General features: G+C 41.0%; 1 protein-coding gene across 2 annotated transcripts in view; it reads left to right on the forward strand.

The window, feature by feature from the left end:
- itfg1 (integrin alpha FG-GAP repeat containing 1) overlaps nucleotides 1-12,821 on the forward strand; it is a 156,532-nt gene that overhangs the window by 103,573 nt on the left and 40,138 nt on the right. For both annotated transcript variants that reach the window (XM_071489191.1, XM_071489190.1), the window contains exons 11-12: nucleotides 1,449-1,599; nucleotides 2,738-2,846. In XM_071489191.1, coding sequence (XP_071345292.1) covers nucleotides 1,449-1,599; nucleotides 2,738-2,846 — 260 coding nt within the window. The remainder of the gene's footprint in view (nucleotides 1-1,448; nucleotides 1,600-2,737; nucleotides 2,847-12,821) is intronic.

Genomic DNA, 12,821 nt, shown 5'->3' on the forward strand with positions numbered 1-12,821 from the left:
GAGACTGAGGTGATTTTAAAGACACCCAGCACAAAGAACAGACCGATGCAGTTGTCATTTTCCTGTCCAGCAGCCACGTTGTTTAAATAGAAAATGCTCATGCACCCCTCTGAGTGCACACGGGTGTGCTGGTCTTAAGTAAGGGGCGTTTTTGGCACATTGCTATCTTGAAGCAGCAAAAAGCTATTGCGCAGTTGATCAACAGAAACCTGTTCTGAAGCGAGTGGCGCAGTATTTTACTGCAATTTTAGGGGTGCATTATCAAAACAGTAATATGTACCTACATAGAAAGTGGTACAACATGCTGAACTTCACACACACACACACACACACACACACACACACACACACACACACACACACACACACACACACACACACACACACACACTGACCAATGTAACTCTGACTGTTGAATGTAGGTTCCCCACCCATACTGAAATGAAGCAGATGAGATCATATACAGTCTGAATATGTGGGTTTCTTAACCTGCTTGCTTGTTGTGGTTGTAAACAAAACTTTCAGCCCTAATTACATTTTCCCCAGGAAATAGGGGAAATGGGGGAAAACAAGACAGTCAATGAGAAAGAGAGAGAGAGAGAAAGAGCTGCAAGCCATAAACAGCTGTCTCTGCTCTGCACACCTCCCCCGCCTCGTCTGTGATCCTCTGCAGAGAAGTGTTCTTTCTTACTACCTGGCAAATCTGACAAATACAAATCCGCCAAGGTGTAAACACACCTGGCTTTTCAAGGAAATGGAAGATGGCATTCTGATTGTTTATCACACGTTACACACAAAACACACCCATGGTTATTAATAGAATACAACACTTTTGAACCATGCGCCTGGCCTGCAAACATATTTTCTGCCATTAAATTAGCAAAAGTGGAATTGGACATGTCTTAAATACACTTGCTCCTTGTGCTTTAATCCATCCACTGAGATCATTAAAATACGGTCCAAAGCTGTTTGCTGTTAAATATAACAAATGTCATTTGGTTGTAAAAGTAAAGTAAATGCCACCATTTAAAATTGAGAGACACTTATTTATTGTCACAAATACATTTACTTAGACTCATCATTGTGATCTCAAACCAAACATCAGAGTGAACTGAGTAATGTCCTGCTTAGACTGCGTGTAACAGGAGGAGGCTGGAGGTGAGAGGTAAGTTTGCGGGGACCAGGGTCAGCATCAGAAATGGTATGAAGAGTCAGCAGAGAGTTATAGATACCAACACACCAGCACGTTTAATTCAGCTGACATGATTCAGCTGATAACCTGCCAGACTGATCAGCTGAGGCATAAACTAATTTTCTCTTCTTGTCACCTTCTAAAATGATAACATTCATCTCTCTCTCTCTCTCTCTCTCTCTCTCTCTCTCTCTCTCTCTCTCTCTCTCTCTCTCTCTCTCTCTCTCTCTCTCTCTCTCTCTCTCTCTGCCTCCAGTGGTCAGCAGGCCTTCCTGTTGGAGAACGTGCCCTGTAACAACGCCAGTTGCCACAGTGTAGGAAGAATGTTCCACATCCACTGGGACCAGTCAGATTTGGGAGCCATCCAAAACGCCATCATGGCGACGTTCTTTGACATCTATGAGGATGTGAGTAATCTGGGCTTGCTCCGGTCATACATACATACGGCAGACCACATCCTTTTCTCTCAGTCTTTCTCCTTCTTCGTCTTGGCACCTTTCACATCTGTTTCTCCTCTAAACGTCTCCCTCAGTGTCTCCTCTTACTTATCCAATCAATGCACAGACATCAACAGTAATACTGGTATCAGACAGTTAATTATGCAGCTAAAATGACATCTCTTTATAACTATTACCACAATATAATAACTTGAAACCAAATGGAGAATGAAAATTAATAATCTAACAGAGCAAACAAGAAAATTTTATTTCTCTAATGTAGAAAAATTGATTATGTGTAAAGCTTTTTTCTACAGCTTTTCCAGCTTTTTCCAGATTTGGACTGAGGATAATGTCATGTTCAGTTTAGTGCTGTTTTGTGATCAGTAATGCAGTTAAAAGCCCCCTTAATAGCGTGTGTACAAGCCTAATTTACTTTCTCTTTGCCAGCTATTGTATTCACAAGAGCAAGCACTTATTCATCTTGTATGCTCTGGTTCCTGGTGTGTGTCTTCACACCCTACATACATGCTGTTATTATATACTTAAAGTCTTCCTTAATGTGTTTCCTCCTGGATTTTTATCCATTGTGACAATGGAGTGGTTATTTAAATAATTAAGCACACAGCAAAAGCCTAATAATACAGAGGTACACACTACAAAACACTTAGACACACACTCTCACATGTGCCCATTCTTGTACATGAAATACATGTGTTGTCAAAATCCCTTTTTTATGTCTTTCATCAGTTCTGCTCATAGATTCTGATGCATATAGTAAAGTATCTGTATTACTGTATGTGCTTGTCTTATCAGGATTAATTATTACTGCTTTTGTGGCCTGTCTGTTGGATTCTACTCTCTCTCTTTTCATCCCTTGTTCCCTCAATCACCCTTGAGACAGGATTTTTAAATGGGAGAGAGAGATGTAGTGAGGAGAAGAGAAAAGAGGAAGAATAGAGATGATAAGATAATACTGGCTCAGTCACCCAGTGTCTTACAGGGATAAAAATGTACATCAGAAGACACACACACACACACACACACACACACACACACACACCATGCTCTCATTGTCCCTTATCTGCATGCCTGTCTTCATTTGCAGGGTATATTAGACATGCTGGTTCTGAGCCAGGCAGCGGGCAAAAACGACTTGATCATCCATGCTTTAAAGAACAATTTTGAAGCTGATGCCTACTTCGTTAAAGTGATGGGTAAGTGACTGAATTGCCCTGTATGCCCTGTTCCTCCCTCCTCTCCACATACTTAAACCAGTTTATATAGCTTGGGCTCACAGTTGGCCCAAGCTATCCTCATCATATTACACACACAACTGGAATTTGAATAATTTATGATTTAGTGTATGTTTTTTTTTACCATAACAGCCCCTGCTACACCAATTAAAATCATCACTGAACATGAGCAGCTCTTTTCCCTAGACCTAGACAGCAGATGGTCATGACTATTATCTGTCATATTAGTATGATTTTTTATCCCGGAGCTACTCAGTTGGGGGTGAAAAGGGAATCTTGTGTGAGCTTTTTTGTTATATTTCAGCCTAAATTAAAATGGCCACTGTCAGCACAAAACTGCTGTTGTAAATGCACCTTCTCCCAAAAGGTCATTTTAAAAGCTGCTTAGATTTCTCCCCCAGCTTCTCTTGTAAAAGCATGTATATTAATGTTAACAAAGATATTAATGCAGCAAAAATTAGCTACAACTTAGAAATGGTCATGTTTAACTTGTTGGAAAGGGCACAGTCTTGTTTCTGTTTATATCCAGTTTCCTTCTTTTTTTTTTTTCTTTTGCTATTATGTTTGTTTTCCTGGTCTTTCAAAGAAGTGGTTGGTGATTTATTAAAATCATACAGTGTGAATCAACACTGGCTCTAAACTGAAAACAAGACCATGGGTGTTCATAAAGTTATAAACACATTGTAAGTAATTCTAATTGAATGTTTTCCCACAAAGCACAAATATCTGGTGCAAACCACATAGCCACGATATCCTGGGTTCAAAGCCAGACTGGCAGCTCTGCATGTTTTCCTCCTCCTCTTTTCCCCTTGTTATCTGTCACTTTCCATCTTTGATTGTCTGATAAAGACGTCAGAAATGCCAGAAAAATAACCTATTCCATTCCTTCCTTTCTAACCTTATTCTGTCTATGCAACTAAGATGACTAAATGTTCACTAATTCTACAGAAACAGCACATCTCGTCTGTTCCAGTATGTTGTATTTGAGTCACAAATGATGTCTGACTAGAAGCAACTGTAGCTTCAGTATCTGTTCTCAATGCTCAGAAATAGTTTCATATATTTTTGGCACACAGTTTTTTTTTCTCAGTTAATAGATTTTATTTCTTTTAGTTTTTTTTATTGTAACAGTGTTTGAGTAAAAATCAAGACGTTTTCTTTTGAAGTCAATGTGTTGGTACAGCGTTAGTACCTAGTGACATTTGAGGAAAGCAAAAATAGTTCCACTCAAGGGTGGGCCTCTGCACAGTTTAATCTGTCACTCCGCTCTGCTCATTAGTAGGAAAAGGATCGTTGTTCATTTTTGCCGCAGCACAGTTGGCAAACAGTTGTTGTTTTGTCTTTTGGGAAGGGAGGGGTAACACTTGCTCCTCTGCTTTCAGGATCTCCCACACACAAGAAACACACACACAAATCGTCACCATAAATGCACACCAGCACACACAATTGTTAACACTTTTACAATATGTATAAGAATCAGTATTGATTGGCAACTTATCGCATATACACAATTTTGACCTTCTTCTAGACTAGCTTTCTTCTAGCTATTAATGCTAAAGTTAGCTAAACTTACAAATAGCTCCATTAATGTCAGAATGATAAAGAAGATTGGTACAGTAGATATAGTCTAGTATGGTCAGTCAGGTATAGTCAGTGCAGATTGTAGTAGCATTTACTCCAAGACTGTGTTTGTGTGCATCTTCCTGTGTTGGAGTCGACCATTATGGAAAGACTGAGGACTAATACACCAGAAGAGTCAATCACAGCATAGGAAGACAAACAGTTAGATACCGTAATTGTGGGTCTAATGCAGGTCTTTGACGTCATACAGCAAGCTGACCACTCTCTCAGCTACTTGAATGATGCACTGCAGCTTTGCATTGAAATGCGATTTGTGCCGAACTCTGATGGTCTGTGTGGTCTTATTGATTGTAACGCTGTTTTTAGCCCACATGGAGTGGACTGCAACATTCAAGTTAGTTCCATGAAGAGCACATGTCATGACATGGTCAGAATTCGTTGCAGGACATAATGGTTTCCAGCATACAGGGAGTAGATCTAAATAGACATTTTGACTTGTCACAGCAGGAGAAGGAAATGCACACGTGGTTACATTCCATTTAGGTGAGCCAGAGCCCTGCTCTGCTATTGTGCATGTTCAATAATGGAGCCATTGTTAATATTATTTACACCAGTGCTTTTCCTGCTTTGAAAAGTCAAAATCTCTGCCATGAAAATCATTTCTGGAGTCCCCAGTGTCCCAAGTCCTGGCATTCATCGCAGCATTTGTGGGGCATTTGTTCTGAATGCTAGATTGAGATAAATGCAGGGTCCTGGTGTAAGACCCAGTGATTCCAGGTGACCAGCTGAGATCTGTGTGGAGCACAGTATGTAATTGTTAGAGACAATTACATACTGTGGTAGAGACAATTATCTGCAAGTGTTAACTTCGCTGGCTTTCATCTGCAATCTTGTGTAGCTAAGTCATTCTAATGCCTGAAGTGGACCATACTAAAATCAACTTTTCGGCCATTTTGACAAATTCTTGCATGATATGACTGTAGTAATCAAGTGACTGTCCAAATATTTTTTGATTTTTAATCCAGAAAGGAACACTTGAGCTGAATTCCCAGTAAAGCCATTCACATTCAAAGGTTTTTCTGTGTATGTTGTCAGACAACAGAGCAAGTATGAGAAGTTACTGAAATGCAGGCCTTTAAGATTAAATGTTAACTTATAAAGCCATTACCAAGCTGCTGTGCAACTGCTCAAATTAATCACATGAGTTAAAGACAAAGAATGTGCTGTGATTTCAGCTATATTTAATTGTATAATGATCACTCAGAGAGAAATTTAGAAGCTACAGGATATCATTCTTATTTTGTCCCTGACATAGCACACAGCCTCCTTCTGGGTAACAAACTGCTGCTCCTCATCTCTGCCACTCACTGAACAGACTAGATGCAAGAGAAAACATTACTGGTGACTCTCTTCAAAGTAGCATTTTCAAAGATCAACAATAGGGAAACTCCAACTCAGTCACGTGGCATTCAACTGACCAATGAAACTATGATCACTCAACTTAGTCACTCACCCACTCAGTCACAGGCATTTACGATTATAGGGCTGGCTCTGCTGTTGTGGTCCAGCCAGCAGAGCATGGATTGTGTCTAAAAACAATAACATAGTGTTGAGTCTTTTTCTAGATGAATGATCCAGCTCATCACCTCAGCTCACACTCAACCCCTAACGAGCTATCTCGTTAGTGGTAATGACTCACACCTGGTGGTTAGTGACCACATTCAGAAAGTTCCTGTTTGTAGTTACAACACATTGTATCCATTTTTTAAGCTTGTCACCTTTAAAAGCTCTGAATCGTTGTGACTTGCAGGATTTGGAAAGTGTACAGTGAAAGTCCTCATCAAGTTAGTCTGCAATGTGCAGTACGGTGACATTAGTGCATGTCAGTCAGGTGATTTGAAGGATGTGACTGACATAAATACCATGAGTGGACAATAAATATTTTCAGTGTTCTGTATGGGAACTAGATTGTTTTGTGATTAAGCTCAATAGGAACCCATCATGTTCAAACAAATCAAGAACTGTACAAGTCCTGCATACCCCTCGAGATTAGACCCTGCTCAGGTTGAAGATGTGGAGTTACACTGAGACATATCCTATCCTATCCTATCCTATCCTATCCTGTCCTTTCCTATCCTTTCCTATCCTAACCTTATTCTGACAGCAGCTTTGGGTACTGCATGTCTGTCTGTGACCTTCACTCGTCCCCCCTTCCCCCCGCTGTAACGTGAATTCATTTTGTGCCATCCCTCTGAACACCACTGTTGCTTTCGTTATTCATGTCTTGTCTCACAGCAGCAAATCAAATAAAACACACACTAAAATCCCAGTTTTTTTCTGCCATCAATGCAAACGCTGTCAGCTCCCCCCACTTCTCCTCTTCATTCGACTTCAGTTATTACATTTTTTGGTTTTAAATATTTCATACGTGTTCACTGTTGCATTTTCTACATCTAGCTGACTACTAAGTACAAACAACAAGCAACCAAAATAAAAATGTATCTGTCAAGTGTTACACTCTGTTGACATTTCATTTATCTCCCCTGTGAATGTGTGCTCATATGCAGCTTAATAGCCTTGCACCTCCCGTGACAAACCCCTCAGGGTAAACAGTTTATTTAACATTCTTTTCAGGCACATTTGGTAGCATAGCGTCGATAGTGTTAGACTGTAATAAGTGAGAATGAATGTGTGAACTTCATATTCAGACTTGACACATTATGCTGGCCACTGATGCATCTCTGTCGACAGCCTGATCCAGTTCTCTGTTCTCTAATGTGGAATCCCATTTTCTCAAGATGACATCCCTCATCCCTCCCCTGAGCGTTATCGAACAACACCCGCAGAAGGATTGACTTTGTGTCGGGCTTGGTGTCTATGTACGTATGCGTGTGTGTGCAGTTTGTGAATGAAAGGTAAGATCCCATGATGCACGTGGACTTCCTGGGATAAATCCATCACACGCTGCCCTCAGACAGCAGCCCTGCCTCTCTGCCTGCCAGAGGCCTGGACTCTTGCTGGGCTCTTCACACTGAGATGACCTGAACCTGTAGCAGTCTGACATCTTATCCTCCTGTGAGCCCGACATGCAGTAGTTCGCTCACTGGCGCATTCCATCAAGACCCCTACCTCTGTTGCCATAGGAGCATATATTATTTACGAGCAATCTAGAGGTTTTTGAGTGGAGTTGCAGCCAAGTGGAAGTCTTGGCAGCTATGATGCCATTCAGTAAAAATAAATATATATCCTTGAAAGCTGAGAAAAAAGGCATATCTGGCCTGTATGTCATTTTGTTTTGACACTCCTTCAAGAAAGGCTCTTCTCAAAGTGATTGGTTGAAAGTTATGTAGTGTATAGTTACAGTTCAGTTTCATCCCCTCTCTGTTTTCATGGCAAAAACAATTTCTGTTGCAACCTGGTGTGCTAAAGACTGATGTTGTCATAAAGGTCCCATATTGTAAAACTGTATTAGTATGAACAGAGATACAGAGCTAAAACACTCGTCTGGACAGATCGTTTTCATTTCAAAGCGTATGTGTGTCTATTTAACACTTTTGTAATGGTGCCAACAAAAACAAGAGTGCTGATGAGATTTTTTTCCACTGCTTTTCTGAGGGCCACTCTCGGTCCCCAACACACAAACTCTGATTTAGCCGGCTGTGCACCGATCAGCACACCTCTGACAGCAGCTCACTCACTCTTGCTCGCCCACTCCCTGACCGCCAGATTACTGTTTGCTGTTAGCGTGCACACTGCAGCTAAAACACTAGTGGTACTAGTGGTACTGTTGGTACTAGTGGAGGGTAAACACAGCGGTGAAAGTCGTGCATAATGGCATTACACGTTGGTGCAGCACTTTTCAAATCAGAGACTTAAGATATGTGTCCTGCTGCCTTCAGCTGCTGCAGGAATTTAATGAACTGAAGGAGAAGCTTTTCGTGCAGTACAAAGTCATATTAACTCATTAATCAGTGTGTTTACCTGCTTTAACCACATTAAATTGCCACATTAGAAACAATGGAAACCAAGACCCGCCTTACAACCTGAGCCAGGCCAAGTCCAAATTATATGTATTCATATCGGACCATATCTGGTCTGCTGCTTTGCTACGGGTCTCTGTTGTTTCATTATGTCTAATACCCATACGGGTTCATCCAGATTGGCTGCTCACCACAGATAATATGTGTTTTTTATGTGAGGCACAGAGTGCAATCTTTGTCCACCTACACTTTTTGAATGAGGCTGCTCATTAATTGTATAGCCAGTGTTTGTGTTCACTCTCCAGTAGGATCTGTTCGGGTCAAACACATTTTGGATCAGGTCTATTAGAAAAGGGTCAGAGTCAGAATTGGTTCTCTTTTCTTGGACACCAGGTTTAGAGAGGTTTTCCACTGCTCTGTTTTGGATTCAGTCCTAACTTTGGGACCCAATCATTGCACCCCGTCACTGAAAGAGCGATATATGACTTTAAACGTTCCAGGAACAATGTGAGGATCCGTTTTAAGCTGTAAGAAACAGTGATGCAAAAACTGGCTGCAGGGTGGCCAGATGGAGCGATGATTACTGCTGAGGAGAGACGAGATGGGAGAAATCATAAACTCCAAAATTAGAAAGAAGGATAAAATGATGGGTGACGGGGAGGGGAGGGGGTATCTCTTCATGAGCATCTCAAGTGTGTGTTTGTGTGTGAGAGTGTGTGTGTGTGTGGAAAAGAGATGAAGAGAGAGACTGACAGGCAGAACTATATGAGTTGATTAGTTTCCTGCTGACTTATTAGGATGCAGATTAGCTGCATTGAGAAACATCTGGGAGCTTCTCTCAGGCCCACATACTCCCTTCTCCTCTCTCCCCTCCTCACCTCCTCTTTCATCTCTCCTCCTCCTATACTAAATCTAGCTCTCTTCTTTCCTCTTTCCACATCTCCTCCTCTCCTCTCCTCTCCTTCCATATTTTCATTTCCTCTGCTCTAACCCTCTCACTCTCACCTCTCCTCCTGCCCTCGCCCTGCCTCGCCTCTTGTTTCAGTTCAACAAACGTCTTGTTTCCTGTCCTCCTGCTTCCTCTCTGCCCCCCTCAGTCTGTCAGTCAGAGCTGTCTTTTATTCCTTCTTTTCATTTCATTCAAATGACAACGAGGAGATTTACATGAAGTCTTTGAGTGTGGCTCTGTCGGCCAGAGGAGGATTTGACTGGAGGCTGCAAATTCAGATTTGTGTGAACACTTCTTCTCTGCTGCAACACACAAAGAAGGCTGAGTGGGAGTGCCCGCTCCCATGTTTGTCAAAATAACATCCTGCTCCAGCTTATGTTGACAGTTGAAGTTGAAATGTCTCTGCCTGCAAATTTGACCACAACTGAGCCAATATATAGAATATACTACATATTACAGATGTTTTATTCATTATCTACAAGGAGCAGGAATTCATATTTCTTGTAGAGCATTTGTGATGGGATTTTTATTTTTTAACTCTTCACCATTAAACTATTAAAGATCCTGACCAAAATCAGAAATATTGGTTAGCAGCTGGTAGTTTGTCATTAATGGGTTTCAAGTATGGTGTTGATGCCTTTCATACCACTATTCTTTTCAGTGGAAACAAGGTGGAAACTTTGTCGCTTATCTTTCCAGCAGCAGCAGCGAGGCTACAGCGACATTGCCTGAGAGAAGCCAGTCTGAATCAATTTCAAGTTTTATCAGGTCCAATTTTATTAGTGTGGACCCCATCCACTGAGAATTGAGGTAGCTGCAAGGCAGACCAATTAGCAAATTATGGGTAGTGGTTTAGAAGATGAATACAACAGGCAGCGCTTAATTTTGAATAAGACTTGGGCACCATATTTGATTTATGGCTGTGAAGACTAATCCAATCGCCTGCAAATTAATTCTGCTCTGCGGCCAATGTCAATGTTCCTAACCCAAGCAAAGTTGCACTGAGCCTGGCCAGGCTGCAGTAAGCAGAGGAGAAGTTTGTGGGCTGATTTTTAAGACTAACATTTGCCTTTATGAACCAGTGATGCAGGCCAGACAATTATCTTTTACAGCTGTGGGAAATTTTACAATATTGCCAAACCTGCTGGCCTCAGAGTACAAGAGAATCCTCACTATTTTATGTGTGTAATAATCTTTTATCATTTAATGATAGAAAAAAGGGGTGAGGGGCATTTTGTCTTCTGAGTCTTGGATCTTTGGTTGTTATTCTAACTGATATGGCCAATTAATGTGGTGGTCACATTGCATTTGTAGTGTTCACCTGAAAGTGACACACAGTGGAAGCCACTGCCAGCTGTTCAGGGACGGTGAGCATACAACAATGCTTTAATGGCGCTACCTAAAGTGAACACAGAGCAGGAGAAGCTCCCTCTGGGATCTGAACAGCAGTGCAGCGCCTCATCTTACTTACACTTCGACCAGACAGTAGCTGTTAAAGCCATCATGTCTAATAGGGGCAAATAAGGATATTTTTTTAGTTTTCAGTCAGGCACTGATGAGGAACCAGTTTTCTGGGAGACACTGTGTTAAGTGACAGCTCTTTGTAATCAAATCCAAATGTTTTATGCTACACGGGTCTTTATTTACCAGGCAGAAAAGCAGAAACTCGGAAAACGTGCAGCTGCTCTCACACATATGAAATTCATACACACCGTATGTAGTGATGCGGTGTAGATTATCCTTCTGACAGAGATTACTTAACCATGAGCACGTGGTCACCTCTGGAGTTGCTCTTGCTGTTTAAAAGCAGACGTCAGCTCGCTGTCAGTCACAGTTTGTGTGTGTGTGTGTGTGTGTGTGTGTGTGTGTGTGTGTGTGCAGGCATGTGCTGTGCCCATGCATGTCTGTGAGCAGCCCTGCGGTCAGCAAAAGCATCCTGAGGACAATGAGAAGTGATGAGCATCTCAGAGCAAACACTGCTCAGCTGTCACATTGTTGTGTTTGTGTGTCAGTGTGTTTGCATGTACAGTGTGCGTCTGCTTGGCTGTCGTTGACTCGCGCTCGTAGCCACTAGCGCTGAGACGGCATGTCGTGTTCCCTTATCAAGGTCTGCTCTATTTGTGTGCATGTGTGTTTGTGTGTTTATTTGTGTTCATATGTGAAGTCAGCTGACCCAACAGCTAAGGACTGTGTTGTGACGTAAGCATGTGGTTACCATGGCTCCCCATAGTTTCTTTTTATAGAGGGCCAATGAGGCCACAATTACAGGTGAGCCTCCAGTTATATAAAGGCGACTATTATATAAACAGAAACAATCATTTTTGAGTGAAAACACATGCATGCAGAATTGTGTGTTTATAAGTGCAGTTAGCTGAAATTTATTTCCCATGAAATTACCTCTCTCTGCACTCTAAGGGACTATATTACTGTGTTTTCTCTAGTGGATGAAAATGTACTCAAGGAGCATATCTGTTGTAAAAGTTAAAGGTTTCATGGTGAATGTAAGTGTTTTGTTACAGTCTCTTACAGAATGTGTGTATGAAACATTTGCTGCTGCATATTTCAAACTTTCACACTTGAAATTTCAGCATGTTTTCATAAAAAAAAAAAACATAAGAGATGAAATCTTACAAACAAACACAAGCATAAATATTACCTGGGTGTTTAACATGCAGTAGTTAAGAAAGGTCTCTATAGTTCCTGCGCCATTATTAGCAAGTCAGCAACATAAAATGTATCAGAAAAAGCCAAGAAAAGATGCTGATTTCCTGCTCTCCCTCTTTCACAATAAGAAAAATTGGTAGTCGGTAGTTTTACAAATTAAGGTTACTATTTTAAACTCCCATTCAAATTCACAACAATTCAAGAGGCCAACTCAATTTATGGTCTGCAACCCAGCTGATGGAAGCACAAATCTAATTCTGGCTTTATTTTCTTCAACATTTGAAGCTTTTGCCTGATACCCATTAGAAAGTCAGATGAAATTATTGCCTGTGCCCATGAATGAATGCTTCAAATTACATCCAGCGACACATTAATATTTCATATCAACACCTCAAACCCAAATACCTCAATAGTCAGTAAATTCAAGTCAAACCTGTTAGGCTATAACAGGAAGGTCTTGCTGTACAGAATATAAGAAATAGCAAGTATAATCCTCTCTTTATTTAATACATCGTCATCCATTTGAGAAGTCTATGACACAGGTTCATTTGAAGGGGACTCTCAGCCCCAGTTTTCTGCTACTTTTATATAATTCCCTTAGCATTTGGCAGCAGTAATACTAAAGCACACCACCTTTAAGTTAGTTCTGTAGAAGACTGTATTATACTTTGTACCAATACATTGTTACTAGTTACAGAGATGGTTCTGAATGCACTGGCGGCTCTGTGGACAAATTCATTGATTCATTTTACTGCAATATCA

This window comes from Trachinotus anak, unplaced genomic scaffold, assembly GCF_046630095.1.
Source record: "Trachinotus anak isolate AG129_WGS33_773 ecotype Australia unplaced genomic scaffold, CSIRO_AGI_Tana_v1 ptg000011l, whole genome shotgun sequence".
Taxonomy (NCBI): Eukaryota; Metazoa; Chordata; class Actinopteri; order Carangiformes; family Carangidae; genus Trachinotus; species Trachinotus anak.